The 17,876-nt window shown below is 32.8% G+C and overlaps 1 protein-coding gene across 1 annotated transcript in view; it reads right to left on the bottom strand.

Moving 5' to 3' along the window:
* Nucleotides 1-2,573: 2,573 nt before the first annotated feature.
* LOC102680684 (G-protein coupled receptor Mth2-like) overlaps nucleotides 2,574-17,876 on the bottom strand; it is a 20,748-nt gene continuing 5,445 nt past the window's right edge. Inside the window, exons 3-9 of the mRNA XM_006607142.2 lie at nucleotides 13,673-13,931; nucleotides 13,316-13,541; nucleotides 9,009-9,220; nucleotides 7,636-7,714; nucleotides 4,587-4,762; nucleotides 3,227-3,398; nucleotides 2,574-2,960 (exon numbers count right to left, since the gene is read on the bottom strand). Of these exons, the coding sequence (XP_006607205.2) occupies nucleotides 2,630-2,960; nucleotides 3,227-3,398; nucleotides 4,587-4,762; nucleotides 7,636-7,714; nucleotides 9,009-9,220; nucleotides 13,316-13,541; nucleotides 13,673-13,931 (1,455 nt within the window). The 3' untranslated portion in view covers nucleotides 2,574-2,629. The remainder of the gene's footprint in view (nucleotides 2,961-3,226; nucleotides 3,399-4,586; nucleotides 4,763-7,635; nucleotides 7,715-9,008; nucleotides 9,221-13,315; nucleotides 13,542-13,672; nucleotides 13,932-17,876) is intronic.

Here is a 17,876-nt window from a genome sequence, read left to right as displayed (position 1 = left end):
TTCGGGATGATGTTGAACTAATTTTGAGTAATTAAAACTTTTCTTTTTTTAGCTCGTATCGATAATGAGAAATATAACAATGGAGATGGTGTATTGGATTAAATTTGCCATCGAATTTGAATGTCAAAAGAAGATAATTAACTGATTATTAACCGGGGTGTGTTTTAATTGAACGAGTGAATAATTAAATACCTAACCTAACCGATTATATCCGATTAATTATTAGAATATCGAAATTCACTAATTTCATCGCGTGTATTTTTTAATGCTCTTCATTTGACGCCTTGAAAAAGAAAAAGAAAAAATCTAAATCGCGGTTAAGACGGTGCTCCACAATTGACCCGATTTTCAGATCCATGTCTTAACTTTCCTCTTATAAAGCCTTAAAATAAGTTCTCGTACACCGTGAAAGCCCTTATACTTATAAAAACATACGTAAGCAAGAAAAATTTTGTATCTTGGGAGGGAAACTGTAACAGAAAATTCTGAAAAATCCATGGAGATTGCATCAATATTGAACGTAAAATGAAATTCCTCCCTATATTTAAAACTGCTCGACATCCTCCTGCTACTCCTTTATAGTTTTTCCTGTCAAATATTTTTCGAAATATTCAAAATTAAAAAATCCATACTTCTATTCTCTTCTATTCCTGAAATTTTATTTTTATATTTGATCCGAAACAATTAGACCACAATTACGTCAAAATGATCGACCAAATTTTTTTGGAGAAAAGTTTGAACGACAATTATAATTGTTGTTTCGTGCATTTTGTTTAAATTATACTTTTGATTCCAATTAACTATATAATTTAGACTATTAAAATCTATATAATAATTTCATGCCAAATCGAAAAATATTACATTATATTTCATTTCGCGTATTAAATATTTCTGCACCTTACATCTCGTGTATTTTCGTAGATATACATCCAAACATCCGCAATCTTTTTCATCTCGCGTAAAAAGTATCGTAAACTCGTCGTAAAAAACCAATTGGTGCAATCAAGGTAACACGTATTCGATATATAATCTAAACGAAATACACGAAACAACAATCGCATATCTTCAAACATCCTCCAAACATCCGCACACTCATCCTCGAAAAAAAGTAAAATAAATAACTCGTCGAAAAAAAAAGAAAACAACCATGGTGGATACGTAATCGTTATCTGTGAAAAACTCGAGAAAGTGTTCGCGAAAATTCGATGAAACGCCGCGTTTCCAGATAATTTCCCCTCGACCGACCGTTTTTCCAAAGTGTCGCGCGATTATTTTCCTTTGCCGTGAAAATAATCAACGAAACCTCGTGGTTTCCTCGTAGCGGGGCGAGGGGTGTATAATATAAACCTTTCGGGGAAGAGCCGTTTATCGTGCGTGATTTAAAGCCGGTTTGAAAAAAAAAAAAAAACCAGCCATTCTCCGCCCCTGCGTATCGCTTTTGTTAGCTAAAAGCTAAAAGAGACGCCGATCTCTCGCTCGTCCTCCGATCTTTCCTCGATCCTCTCTTCGATATAACTGTGATATGATCGAAATGCTGCGGACAATGGCGAAGTGAAAATTGGAGATGAGATCACGATCATCGATCTTTTAAAATGTAGCAAGAGATAAAAAAAAGTAATGGTGCAAAAAGATAACTAGGAATATTTATAGAAAAAAATTGATTAATGATATTTGAATAATTTTAATAAATGGGAGGGAGTGGGTAAAGGCAAGAAGATTTAATTTTTCTTTTTCTTTTCTTTTTTTATTTTTTTTAATATTATTCATCATTTGAACATAATAAATTTAACAGATATAGATATTTAAAGCTCGATTAACAATAATTTGTAATAATTTGTTTGATTATAAATTTATCGTATGCAGGAACAATTCTGCTGTATAACGATAAGCTATATATCCAAATATAGAAAATTATGAACATCGTTATATAAAACTTATGCAATAATTTTATACGATATATAAGATAAACGAGTAATATACCGATTAAATTATTAAAAAAATAAATGTACAATATCGTTTTCATTCCCTGAGGAAAGTTTCGATCGGAAAATAGAGGGAAAGCTTTTTCCAGCTTCTCCCACTTTTGTACTCTCAATTTGTACAAAAAAAAAAAAAAAAAAAGCGACGTTAACTAACGTGGCAGTAAGATAGAATTTTTGAGAGTGTTTGCGAAGAAGGAAGAACGAAAAGTGATCCTAAAGATTAACGAAAGTTCAAATTAAATTTAAGAAAGAAAAAAAAGAAGGATAGAATTTGTTGTGGAAAAAAAAAAAAGAAAAAATTACAAATACCCTTCTTTGACATTTGCAAAATTTCAAAAAAATATGATTAGACCGTAAATATTTATACATTCTTCGAATTGTGCGAAATATATATCTAAAAATCTCCATCTTTTTCTACATATATTTATCCTAAAATAACAAATTTAACATAAACATCCTCGATATATACATATATCAATTTGATTTCCGTTATTCTATACAAGATATAAAGTTACCGTACTACTTGTATCGTGAAAAGCAGAATGTAAAAATATATAATAGCTCTGTGTAGAAAAAAAAAAATACAAAAGATATATATAAATATATTTCTTTGGATCGATTAGAACTTATGAATAGAATTTGAACAATCAAGGTATCGAGCTGACCGCGAACGTGGACGTTAACGTGCTGTTACTCACGCTTTTCCTCATTTTGAACGGATCTTGAAGGGAGGCGGTAACTCGGCTAAACTTTTTCTTCTCGTCGAAGCCTAGCCGTTTCTTCAACGCCTGATGAACCCGATGTTTAACCACGAACAGGATAAATATCCACAAGCCTTGGAGACAATTGAACGTGTCCGTCAGATAGAAAAGTTGGTTCTGGTATTTGAAGGGGGCGTAATTTTCGATCAGGGCCGAGACGATCTCTCCTATCCAGGATATACCCATCACGATGAACAGCTTCACGTTTATGATGAATCTGGATTTTTAATAATAATAATTAAAAATAATTATTAATAATTTTAATTATAATTATTTTGATGATAATTAAGGTGAACGAGAAGTTGATATAATGTAATTTTGGGAATATAAAGTAATATTGTAATGATTTATATTCGATAAATCTTGATATTCGTCATCGATAATTTTCTATTGGAAAAATTTCAATTTGAAAGTTCGATTATAAAATTACATTTATCGAGTGAAATATATTATGCTTGTGTCGAATCACCATTTCGAACTCACTTGGATTTGTTGGCGAGAAATTGTTTGTTCCTTGGATCTGATGGATCGGTGGTAACCTTTTTTAACTCTGCTTTCACCTTGCTGCACTGTTTTGCCGTCAAGAAGAAGAACACCATGTTTGTTAGAAGCTGGATGGCGACCACACCTCTGAAGTAAATAATTTCCCCGTGTCCTGAAAAATTTGCAATGTTGTTAATAATTGCACACACGTGCAAATGAATCTTTGAACTCTGATTTTAAAATTATATAAATACAAATACGCGATAAATATTTACAGAGATCGAACAATCGATATCGTGGCTCGACAATAGAAAGGAGGAAGAAGGATTTAGGTCGACCTTTTACAAGAATATCCATGCCAATCAGTCTCGAACAGGCAGTGTACGTGTGTGTAGATGACGGTTCGACGTCGAGACTGGCAAAGCTAGTTCCAGCTTATCGTTATTGGAATTCGACGAGGGTACGTACACAAAGGAAAAGTTGTAAAAATTGTTAAAAAAAGGACAAATGAATATATATAAATTTCGAAGAAAAAGTGAAGAAAAGTATAAAAAGAATAACAACGATTACAGTCGTTTTCTTCTTTTTTCATTGATCAGTTATGTAACAAAAATTAAGAAACAAACTGATCGTTTGCAAATTTATATTTCTATTAATTTATAATAAATTTATATTTCTTCTCCGGGTTATAAATAGATTGGAATTAAAAATAACAGTAGAAAGATTTATAGTGTTCAATGAGGAATATGCTTGTATAAAGACAAGGATTAAAAATATATATTAACTTACAATATCAATTGTCAAATTTTTCATTATTCATTCATTTATCTTGCTTACTAATTTATATTCATATAAAAATTGTAAATTAATATGTATATATTGTATTTGGAAATTTTATATCATATTTTATGAACGATTATTGCAACAAATTAATAATATATCATTCTTAATCGGGTAAAATTAAAATTGTTTCTACAAAACAATTTTAGATTCTACGGAACAATTGATAAAAATCGTAAATTATAGAAGCAATATTATGTTCTCGGAATTGCCAATCATCTCGGAAATAAAACCGATAATTTACGTAAGATATTATCTCAGTTTCAAAGGAATCGTTCAAAAGAACTACCTATACCGTCCAATTTCGATGAAACTTGGATTATTTAATCGATTGACATCATAGCTCGGCCAGAAAAACGCGAAAGTTTTATTGAAAATTGAAAGAAATCTGTATGTAATTTGTTTAATTGTTGATCAACGAGAAAGAACCAATTGAAAAAGAGCCAAGCTTTATACAAGATCGATTAAATTTCGAATTTGAAATAATTTTTTGTGATCATTTTCAATGTTGATGGCTCACCTTTGAACCAGCAGTACTCGTTAAAATGAGGACGGAAATTATTTGGCAGAATTAAAATCTGATCGTCCAGGATGCCGAAGACCGTGATGAACATTGGCAGACCCCACGCGTATAGGCAATACAATAGAAACGTCTTGCCGTGATTTTGATCTCTGGTGAAATTACCCTGCAACCTCCTGGAAAGAGAATATTCATTTTTATTTAAAAGTATCTAAATTTTTATCTAAAAATATCTTTGAAACGTTCGACACGTCCATTTTTCTTTTTCCATATTTTCTTTCAATTTTTATACGAATATTTTGAAAATTCTTAAGGATATTTGTGACGTTAAGAATTAATGAGGGTTTTTGATATTAGCAAAATATTGGATTTAATCTCACTATATTTTTATATAAATTAATATAATAAAGTTTTAAATTGACAAAGACATACATACAAATTGTAATAAACTAAAATTGGCGACAAGAGCAAACGAAGAAGCGTTTGAATAGATAATAATCAGAAACGAGTTCCATTGTGTAAGAATATTAAATTATCCGTAATTACGATATTGTTACTATAATCCAATGAATATCTTTGAAATCTTAATGTGAATCGCGAGATAACGAAATTTTTTATTTAAAAAAAATATTATTAAAGATTCAACAACATTAAGAAGAATTATCAAATTCTATTCAAATTCTACTTTAACTCAACTCTGTTTAATTTAATTAAAAAACGCGAGGATTTAAAAATATCGTCTATAAGAATCCTAATTTTAAATACCGATACAATAACACAGAGACAGAAGCTTTATTTTTTTTTTAAACAAATCGCACGTTCGAAAACTAATCGATAACGTTAAATCTGCACAACTTTTGATTGATCAACGCGTAAACGAATCGAAATAATAATATTTCGTTTCCATATTGATACATTGGATGCCAAGGGAATGGAAGAATTTTTGGCATGAGACGAAACAGATGCGAGATATAATTGTCGATTTATGACTCCTTTCAGTTAAATCGAAAAAATTGTTGTAGTTCTTGGAATCGCGAACGTAATGAATAAATGATTATTACTTACTGTTATCTATTTCTTAAACGTGTCTTATCTCGTATATCTATCACAATATATATATTCGTAATTATTAAAAGAATTGATCGATAATTATTTTGAAAGGAATATGTTTTAATCAAACTTTTTATTTCTATTATCAAGAAAATTCTTTAGAACAGAGAATTTAAATGGAAGAAATTTCGTTTTTATTCTTACAAAAATAAATCCCTTCCTGATCGATAAAAAGAAAAAAAAAAAGAATTAAGTTAATTCACATGCCACTTCACGATAACACGAGAAATTTGCCCGATTACGAAGAGATTATAAATATATCCCCATTGATCGGGATAAAGAAAGGGAATGAGAACATTATGAATGGAATACCAATTTTCGGGGAAATATGGATGAAATAATTCGGCAAAGTTAACGAGAAAAGCGGATGGTGCCAAGACAACGATTCTCAATTCACGTAGATCTATTTTCTCCGGTATATTTATAAATTTACTAGCCAAGAAACACAAACTTCCTGCAGCCTGTTGAGATGAGAGATTATATTCGCGAGAACGTTCGTGTTCTTAGGAAACAATTGAAAGATTTATTTTATAAGAAATTATTCGATTCAAGCTTCTTGAAAGTATTAACGTAATTAAAATTTTGCAAAGATAATTCTTCAATTCGATCTGAAAGAAACATTGAAACGAAAAGAAAAAGAAAAAATAATTAAAGATAAAATCGATTCAATCTGAGATTGGATTCCGTTTCTTAAACGGAAGTTTATTACTATTTTTTTTTAGATAGATAGAATTAAAAATTAATGAAAGTTGATCGAATTAATAGGCTTTTTCTAAGGATAACGAATAATTAATAATTAACGGATATAAATTTTAGGTTTGTATAAATGATTAACTAAAAATTCCATATTGCCAAAAATACCACGAATTTCTTTAATCGATAAAATAATTGAAATCATTTTTCGATTAGATCGCGAAAGAAAGAAAGAAAAATAAGCTAGATTAATTCGAAGATCGACGATTAAACCGAAGCAATCTCGCAATTTCACGCCGCTTCGTACCGCATAATATGTCTGAACATTTCGCGAAGCGACAGCGCGGAATTAAATCAGTGGCTCGACGTCCGCCATTCGATCGAGAATTATAGCGGGAGAGAGCCAAAAAGATATCCGTTTAGACGGGGAAAGAGACAGAGGATGAAGAGACGAAAAAGAAGAGATAAGAATAAATAACGATAAAAAAAAATAAAAATAATAAATAATGATAAAATATCGCGAAAGAATGATAACGAGAATTGCGTAGGCAATGAAAAATAACTCCATTCTGCAGTATTTAGTCTACGCTGTATGATACTATGAATCACCCTATGACGAGAAAAAAAGAAAAGAGAAATAAAAGTTGATTTGACTAGCCCAGTAGTATTGAAAAATTTATTCCAGTTACAGAATTTCACGTAAAATATCAGTTGAACGACAGTTTATCGTAGTTTTAACAGCGGACAGCGTAATTTGTAAATTAAATCTCGGTAAACATATTAACGTGACGCGGATGGAAGGTGGACTGAATTATTGTTGTTCCGTTGTTGGCGAACGTGACGATACTAGGAAATTAGTAACCGGAGAACAAAATGATATTCCTCAAATTACGGCCAAGATAGACTGGATCGGATAATTCTATCACTGTGAAACGATGTTTATCGACCGAGTTGGCGCGCGGTGATTTTATCGATCGATCGTTCGTTCGTTCGACGATGGAGCAAAAATCGTTGTGGTGTGAGAATGGAAAGTGTATATATCGTTCGTATTATTAGGTTTTATAAAATAGAGAAAAATTGGGGGGAAATAAATAGAATCTTTTGATTTGTAGATATTTTTATAAAATCGATTTACGTGAAAAATTTAATCAAAATCTTTTGAAAGAAGAGAAGAGAAAAGATGGGGAAAAATGTAAGAAGTTAGTCGAAACAACGCGTCTAAGGTAAATGGCTAGTAACATCTTACCCGAATGTTCGCCATATATCGAAGCACATGATGTTCAACCAGGAAAAAGCTGACAGGAAGGAGAAGAGCAACAAGAATCCTGAAAATGAAGATAAATGGTTCCTTATAATAGTTGTAAGTTTCTTTTTTTCCGTTGTCAATTAGTGATGTAGTTTCTTAAATAATTTTTTTAGTAATACAGTTTCGAACATTTATTTGCATTTTCTCTCGTCTTATCGAATTTTATCGAATTAATTATAATAAATAATATAATAATAAGTTTCGTATCATATATTTTATCTCTATTTTTTTCGAATAAAACATTTTAAACGAGTTTTTTCAAACGTGTCCAAATTTCAAATTCGGATTGTGAACGTTACGATGAATAGATACAATTGATAAATTTTGGTATTTACGATGACATGTAATAGTTTTATTGTTTGTTTGTTTTTCGTTTGTTGTTGTTGTTTTTTTTTTTTATTTTATCGATATTTTTAATATGATTTCTATTTTTAGCTCTCGATTTCTATTATTTCATTCTCGCTCCCAATTTTATTCGATAGAGCGCGACATGGAAATTTTCAAACTTTCGTTTTTGTTTAAAATTGATATTATCAATGAAAATAGTGAATTTGAATCACGAAAGAGAAGAGATAATTATTAAAAAAAATTAGATTTTTATTTCTCTACAATTTTCTTAGATTAAAAAATTTCATCATTTTTCTCGTAACCACTCTCTCGAACACATTAAATATTAAAATTCCTCCGTGACTTCGAAGACATTTACATTGCTTTCTTAATCGTAAGTTTTATAATTTTCACTTTCAGTTTCCGAAGTTGAGATTAAATATAGAACTTCCTACTTATTTATTATTCTATTTAACGCGAAAAATATATTCTTATAAATCTGATTTATAACGTAGATAATTATTTATTGATAATCGAAAAATTCTAAATATTATCGCGAAAAATGAATATTTTAAAGGAAAAATAGATCGAATTTAACGCAACTTCTCGTTCAATATCGAGTCAAAGTGATATTTTCAAAGGTGACTAAAGGAATTACACGGAACACTAGAATTCTGAAAATAACCCATGAAAATATCCAAGCATGATTGCATACAGACCGATCGAATGCGAATTGTATATTTATGAAATATGTAGAAACCATTTTTACGTGACATTAATAAAATAATAAACGATATGATTTCTTTCACAAACAAGATAGATATTTTTGTATATGTATTTCTCTTCGATAATCTCTTTGATAATTCTAATAATTGTTAATATTGTTAATTCTATTCAAATTTTTCTTCAAATTGAACTTTAATTTTATCTAATTCGTATTTTAATTTGATCAAGAAACAAATATATCATAAATCAGTAATACGTACCTGATGCACAGCAGAATACGATATTATTCTGTTTAATATCTCTCAACCAAGGTAATATAGAAATGCAAAGATATCCTATCATAAGACTCGATACGTGGGACATGAGAGTTTTTCCATGCAGATTTTGAAGCACAGGCAGGCAAATGTAAACGATCAGAGTTAATAGTAAGAAAATGAAACTGATGCCTTCCAAAATAGTCTTAAGTATTTTTCTGAAAAAGAAAACGAAGAAATATTATAATCATATATAATATCGTCGTATGAAATTTTTCGATATTATTTCTCCTATTTATCCGGATGTATCTAAAATATTCATAAAGAATCTATTGATCAAATCTTTGAAGAACAATAATCGTAAGAATAATAATAATAGCAGATATATATAACAATAACAAAATTACATATAATAACATCATATTAATTAATTGCGAAATACAAATATCTTTACCCAAATGAATTACATAAAATACATTTAAATAAAATTGAAATAACGATTTAAAGGAAGATTCCATTTCATTATAATTGCAATCTCTTCCAATAGACGAAATGACCATCTTAGCCATTATTAATTATCGCATCAGAATTATCTCCGAATTCGCTCTCAACAAACGAAAAATTCACAATTGCGATTACGATTCGAACGTGCGTAATTCGTTAATTAACTCGTCTTCGGCTCGCGCCTTCTCGCAACTCTCTGCGAATCTACGAGCGAATGGAGGCTCTGGAATATCAATGAAAAAAACCGATTGGAGAAAAAGAGAGAGAGAGAGAGAAAGTAAAGTCTCTTTGATAAAACGAATCGTCCGTCGAACCCTTCTCGCTTTTCGGAATTTCCACCGAGGAGACGAACTTTATCTCGCGGTCGCTTAAAGTAAGAGGAACATGGATACAAAGGGAATCATGCGCAAGTATCCCCGTTATCTGTCTGCGAATATAAATCGACTCATTCCGGCTCCACCCTCCATCTCGCCGTTAACAGACTCGTTAACATTGGTTGATCTTTATTTATGCTTGAATTAAGGAAATTCCTCGGCTCGCGAAATCTGTCCAAATCTAAAGCGAATCATCATTTGACTATGATGGAGAGAGCGTACGATTTTTAATTTTAATTTTAATTTTTGAGGAATTTTGAAGAGGTTTTTTTTTTTTGGAAAGTTTATCGTTCGAATAAACTTTGTACTTTCTTAATTATTACAAATTGAAAAAATTGTGCATTCGTAAGATCTCTTATTTTTGGAAGAATTCTTAGCAGAATGAATTTACGGAGAAAAATATATAATTGTTTCTTCGAAAACTTTCAATTATTATGTTTTTGAATATTAAACCGTTAGATTGAGTTTAAACATTTTTACAAGAATTATAAAACTTGTGCAAAGTGTTGGGCCTTTTCTTTTACATCATGTTATATAATAACGCGGTGGAATAAAATATATAGCGTTAGTCGTGATTAACAAGAGCGTAACCGGCGTAATTTTTACATGAAAGTAATTACCGGGAAAATCCGCGAATAACCGTGTAGTCCAACTTTTTCCCTATGACGAGAAAAGTCGCGGTTTTTTTTTTTTCTTTTTCCTCCTCTCTCGCAAGGAAACGACATTTTTACCATGCGAGTATCAAAGTTGTTTCTCTATGCGCATATCCAAAGAACTGAAAAATGTCACAAGGAAAGTCAGATGCAAAATATCACGCGAAAATAGGAAGCTTTTGCAAACAAACTGGATGTTGAGTTGAATTTTTTTTAAGTTTATTAAGAGATACTTGCTTTTTTCGAATTTGAAAATCCGACATTTTTACCGCCATTTTTTTTTTTTTTTTTTTACCATTTCAAATTCCAAAAATATCACGAACGTCGTTTTTAAAAAAAGATGATCCGTCAGAAAGATTCTTTTCTTTCACAATCTTTCACAAACATTTCTTGAAAATGTAACGTTTTCGAATCGAAATTCTTCCGCCATTTTTATTATTTCACTATTTCAGAAACGTAGAAATCCCAAAAATATCACAAACGTCGTTTTTAAAAAAAGATCTACCACGAAACTTTCCAGAAAGATGCGCGTTTAATTTTCTCTCATTTCTTGAAAATGTAACGTTTTCGAATCGAAATTTCTCCGCCATTTTTATCATTTTTCCCCGTCGGATACAAATCTCAAAAATGTCGCGAATCGCTTTGGGGAAGGGAGAAAAAAAAAAAAAAAAAAAGGAAAAATTCACGATCAAGCCACGAAGCTTCGCACAAACGTTGAGGGACAATGCTCGAATAGATCATGGTAAATAGCGAAAGGATAAAAAAAAAAAAAAAAAAAAAAGGAAAAATTCACGATCAAGCCACGAAGCTTCGCACAAACGTTGAGGGACAATGCTCGAATAGATCATGGTAAATAGCGCAACGATAAAAACAAAAAAAAAAAAAAAAAGGAAAGAGATACACACACGTATATTATAGGCGTACAGAGGAACGAACACGAATGTATAGCCACTTCGTTACGACTTGTCTCTGTGAATGGCCCTTCTTTCTATTCATCAGGCAAATGGACTTGTACCATTGTTATTTATTCTTCTGCTTGAAGATATACGAGCGTACACATTGTCCACATCACTGGCAAACAACTTGGCTATCTGGCATTGATGCGGGCACAATACACGCGAAAGATGCCGGTTCGAACGGTTTGACCAGCATCGGGGAACGCACAGTCCAATCTTTTATATCTATAGTTTCTAGAAATAATCCTCCCCCAAATAGGGTTTTGAATATGTGTACAGGTAATTTCGAATCGTAACAACGAACTTAAAATAACCAGTAACGAGAGAGACTTGGAATCGGAAGAAAATTTAGAAAAAAAAATTGTAAGAATTTGAAGATTGTGATATAAATCGGAGTGGTGATTTTATTTTTTCGAAATTTATTTTAAAGGAAATAGAATTTACCTTTGTATTATTGTCGCATTACAAAATTGAAGAAGTAATATTGTTTCTTTAAAATTTGTTCAAAAATAAGACTCGTCTTTGAATTTTTTTTGTTTTACAATCCAATAATGTATCTACAATTTCATCGTTATCATTTCATCTTATTATTGGAATTTTATAGCAATCGAAAATATATATATTTTTAAATTTTTGTTTAAAATCGATACTGAGGAAAACAGAGAGGAATGGACGCGAAAGTTTCGAAGCCAACTTCGATTCGTTCTCGCGAATCTCGACTGGCTTTATTTGTTTAAACTTTGCGAAGTTAAACAAACGGATTCGTAGCAATAAAAAACACGAGGTTTAAAAGTTTCAACCGCGAATCGATATGCGAGCAAAAGAGGCGGGAAAGCGGCGGATTTTGAATTCGAGCGCGAATCTTTCTTTAATTTAAAATTACAAAAAAATTCGACGACCGTACGATTTACAATTATTGTATATCATCAAAAGAAATTCATCTATCTTCAATTGCACTACGTAGAATAAAATTTTGAAGGAATTTTGTTAACTATACTCGAATATTTTTATCATCAAACTACTCGATGATTCTTCACGGGTCGAAAGATGGAGGTTAATGTCGAGGATGATGTTTAATCTTTTCCGTCGCGTATATTCCAGCGTAAAAGTTAATGGAATGCGAAACGCTTGCAAAGCTAGCAAGGAATAAATAAATAATAAAAGATAACGCACGTGACTCGCGTCGAGTAGAAAAAGGAACGATTGCATTTTATACTTTGTAACGAGTTGTTTGTGCCTGTTTTTTAACCGAAGTGCGTAAATTACAGAAAATATAGAATGGAAGGAAACATTATCGGACTAAAAATTTCTTTCGGAACGAAAAAAAGAAACGCGGACGAAATGGCAACGGGAATAAAGTAGCATTAATCCTGTTTCTTCCCCCCTCTCGCCTGTGTAGGGTGGTTTCGCATCACCGGTTATTTCACCGCGTGCTAATCGAGTAGCTACTTTTTTTTTTTCTTTTTCCTTTCATTTTTTTCCACTTTGCCAGCGATTTTACCAACCGGGGCTTAATTTATGTAATAACCGTGTTTTATCGTGTAAAGAAGTAACTATACACGGAGACGTTTATCTTGAATTTCGTATTTTTTTTTTCAACAAATATATTAGCAGAAATAAATAAACATTTATCTTTTTCTTTTTAATTTGATATTTTTTGATCTATCGTGTGACGATTTAACGGATATTTTTATTTTTACTTCGTTATCAGGGCTTGCAAAAAAATTGAATTAACTAACTGATTAATATCAAATGAATCGAATCTATCTAATTTACTACGCGATACGATAAGACGCGATAACATAAAATGAAAAAAGGTCTCTCACCTGATGTTGTTTTCAATCCTTTCAGGGAAGCAGATTAAGGCGTACAAATTTTCCTTACAATTGTCCTGTTTGTCAAATAACATATCCACGCAATAAGTGTCTTGCGTCAACCAAGTTTCTCTGTCTAGCTTCAAGTTTCCATTCGATGTTATCCCAAATGTGTCCTCCATGAGTTCCATATACATTCCGTTTGAACAATTCAATTCAAATTCGATCACCCCATATTCTTCGAGAAGAAGAGAAACAAAGAAAGAAAAATAAAGAATATAAATGCGCGAATAACAAATAATGAAACGAAGGAGGAGAAAATCGTCTTTTTTTTCGCGTTCCATGACATAACTTATCGTATACACAAACCTGTGACGTTTCGAGGTGTCCCAGTGATATTCGAAATCTTGTCGTAGAAAGTGAAATTGCTTATCAGTATCTCCTGGCACGTGGATTTAGGTTTTTTAGAACACTTTTTCACACAGTTGCCGTCCCGACACAATTCTTTGTCCCTGCAGACGCGAACAACTATGCGCCGTTTCGACCGGAAATCCGGCGTCACCGCGAGACACGAGTTCTTCTCTGTGATCGTGAAACTCTCCACGGTTTGGTTTTCCCACGAGTGCACCTTCACCTGGAAAATTACACGGAAAAATGCTTCTGCTGCGAGAAGATTTACCGACCGAGCAACCGGACCGGATCGGGTATACATTCCTGAAGCGCGGCAAATTTGAAAGGCTAAATTGTTTCGACGTTCGCGCAAGAGGAAACTGGGTCTGGCTGCTTGGCTGGATTCTTCGAAATATCTTCTCCGGTTCCACGGATGGTGTGGAACACCTTTTCATGGTATCAGAAAGGATGTAAAGAAAGGCGTTTCAGGAATTCTTGTAACGGTACTTGAGAATTTCTGCATAAACGAATTATAGTTACGTCGCTTTTCGAAGTTTAATCTAATTGTATTGTCAGCAGAAATTTGTTGGCATTTTGTTTATGAGAGATCGTTAAATTAATTGAATTTAAGTGAATTTAATTAATTTAAAATAGTTATTCCATTTTAAAGAATGATCGAATACTTTCTAGCCGAGAATTGTAAAAATGTAATTCAATCGCGATCTCTTAAAAGTTATCGTAAGTAGATCTGTGCATGTGTAACGAGCCATAATTGAACAATCAGGTATCGGACAGAAGAGAAGAAAGAATTAATCAAGCAAGCATCGAAAAGATAGAGACGACGTGGTTGAAAAAGGAAACGGATGCCACGAATCGTAAACTTACTAACGGAAATCATGGGAAAACGGAGGAGGATGGAAAGATTCGAGCATGATTTACGAGGCTATTCTTGCGCCACATGACGAATGTGGTAATCTCGGTGTCGTTTTCACCAAGCGCCAGACTTTTCTTTCTCTTTCTCTCTCTTCTCCTTCCCCGCCTCCGCGTTAACACAAAAATCTTATTTCCGCTCGTTATCTCGTTTTCAATAGACGACATCCCCGGCATTTCGTTTTCCGATCGTTCACCTTGCGAAATAATGACAGAGAAAACGAGGTGTCGACGATCTCGTGTCGACGAGACGCTGTAATAGAGGTGTCGAACTTTTAAAAAAAGCGAAAGAAATTTCATGATCACTTCCTCCAGTTTATGGATGACTATTCCCTTTGACGAGACGTCCTATTCTTTGCGATATATTCTTTGCTCTTTTCGGGCAAGTAGTCGAAAAGTCAACTTCTTTTTTCATTATGATAGTTATTTTTACCTATTGTATCCTTGGATGCAAGAAGGATAAAATATTTAATTAAATCCTTCGTTGTTTCTATATCATACCTCTTGTAAATTTCATTGCTATTTTCTTCAAAACTGGCGAAATTCCCATGAAATTTAATTTCTCCAATATTCATCGATACCATCCCCTTCCTTCAAAACTTAAACTTCCAAAAAAATTAAGATTCTCAACATGAGAATTTTCTTTTCGTTTCCCTAATAACTCCTCTCTCCTCGACTCGAAAATTCGACAACCCTTCGAAATTCCATCCCTCTCAAACGACCAAGAACAAAAAAGATTCATCAAAATTCGAATGAGAGAGAGAAAAAAGAATCTCGGTGAGAGGCGAAGCGTTTATTAGGAAACGGTAGGGTTTTACCAGGCATCGAGTGTGGCAAGGACACGTTCGATTGGAATCAGAGACCGTTCTATCCGTTCACCGTCCGCAATGCGGTCCTTGGTTTCACCGGCGGCGCATCGTTGCTACGCCATTGCACACCGGTGTCCCACCACGCCCCGTAGATTCCCAACCGATGAGTCGAATTTATTTACCACATCGTTCTCATCCTTTCGACGACGGATGGAAAAGGAGAGGAGACCGATCCGCGCCGCTGCGTGCAACGAAAGAGGATCGCCGATATTTATTGCCTCTGATTAAGAAAAAAAAAAAAATCGCACGAGACGTGATGAATTTCGATTGAGAGTATTGGGAGAGGAATCGATCGATTAAGAGATCGTAGTAATATCGAGTTATTGGATTCGAGGCAATGTGATCTCGAGCGTGAAATAGGATTGAAACTTTGGTGAAGGGGGTAATTAGGGGTTAATCCTTACTGCAAGTCCTTGTTTTTGGAATTTATAAATGTTGGGATGCATCGAATTTTTTTTACGCGCGGTGTATGAAGGTATGCGGGAAGTTTGAAACGAGGATTCGTGGATTATTTTTGGATTTGACGTGGGGTGCAAGAGCAAGAGATAGATAAAGAGAATATTTCGAATGTTCGATAGAGGGATAATTAGAGGTAGTTAGAGTTAGTTAAAATCTCTTGTTTATCGGGATTTGAAAATTTTCGGACGTATTGAATGATTTCGCGTACATGGAAAGTTAAATGAGGATTTGTGCACTGGATTATTGGATTTGATGTGATTGTGCAATAGGATACGCACAATCCGAGCGAGAAATTGTGAGATAAAGGATGATATTTTGAATGTTTTATAGAGGGATAATTGGAGGTAGAGTTAGAGCTGGTTAAAAGCTCTGGTGTTGATTGGAATTTGTAAATGTTGAATAGTTTTATACAATATACGGTGATGCATAGAAAATTAGAGGAGGCATTTAATGATAAAATATATGTTTCGAGTAAGAAATTATCTTTTTAAAAATAAAGATTTGACAAAGCGTTTAAAAGTTATGCTGAAGTTATTAGATATAATGTTGAATAGTTTTGTACAGTATATATATATATATATATAGGGATATGCGAAAAGTTATGGATGAAAGAGGTTATGCAAAGGGTTGCCTTGGGATAAAGGTTCGATAGGAAAGGGTAAACATTTTGAGGTGAATGTTGGGTAATGCTTTGTTGGTGTTACGTGTTTGACTAGTTTATTAGTTGTAATTTTATTGATAATTTCTGACGAAGAAACATGTACAACAATATGTTGATTTTACCTTTAAATTTTCGTTCATGGAAAAGGCTAAACGTGTTTGTTTGACGAAACAAATATCGTATTGAATCTGTTTTACGAATCTCATTGAGATTAAATTTAATTTCTTAACATTTTCCAATCGTTAGAATTGACAAAACATATAAATTTCAACGAAATTTAAAAAATAGCTCGCCGAAAATTAATTACGTATTAATTTCGATGAAAAATTATTCGATGAAAAAAGAGGGAAAAAATATTCGATTAGAGAAAAAGACATTAAAAAGAAAGTAAAAATCGTCGATGAATACCTATTTAAATTTACGAAATAAAAAGGAGAAAGAAAAAAGGTCCGTAAAATCTGAATTTTCCACATCCAAAAATTAGAGAAAACGCGAGATACTTTTACCGGTGCAAACATTTGTCGGTAAAGATTTTTTCGACCAACGATTAAACCAACGAGCGAGAGATAAGCCAACGTTTCACTAAACTTCTCGTTGTTTATTTCGTCAGGTAGAACGCAGTACAGGAACATGCATCGCGACAAGAACACGCAAAAATGGCGGCCGAGTTTTTACAATCCGATCGAGGAGGGCGATCAAATATTCTTTTTAGGAAGAAGAAAGAACCGTAAATATTGGCCTTGTATAAATCTGTCTCGCTTGTTTTCGAAACAGGGGGAGAAAGAAAAAAACGTGCAAAAGTTTGAAAAATCCATATTTTCGCGAGAAGGTGGCCGACGTATCTCAAACGAGAGATACGTCGAGAGAAATGTAAACCATGGTTCTTCTTCTCGATCACGATCGAGAGAGAATTATCGACGAGAAAGTTAAAGGAGAACCCTCCTTTTTATCAAATTCGTTATCCGTCAAGGGAGTTTAAAGTTATGGGGCACGAACCATAAAGTTCAAATATCAAATCCTGGATCCGGCCGCTTCCGTTTTCGGGGGTATCGAATCGAACGAAATAGCTAAGCAAGCATTGAAGAACGAAAAATAAAATTTACACGGTATAAAAATGTCGTACAAGATCGTTCGAAACTGGTTTTGAATCAATTCGATGACAACATAAGATAGATACATCCACGTGATTCTGAGATGTTGGATGAATAAAGGAAAAAGGAAACTCTCTGTAACTTTTAATCGAATATAATTTTTCGAAACGACG

This window comes from Apis dorsata, unplaced genomic scaffold (genome assembly GCF_000469605.1).
Source record: "Apis dorsata unplaced genomic scaffold, Apis dorsata 1.3 scaffold_2, whole genome shotgun sequence".
In the NCBI taxonomy this organism is placed as follows: domain Eukaryota; kingdom Metazoa; phylum Arthropoda; class Insecta; order Hymenoptera; family Apidae; genus Apis; species Apis dorsata.
This window is presented reverse-complemented; position numbering and strand designations above follow the sequence as displayed.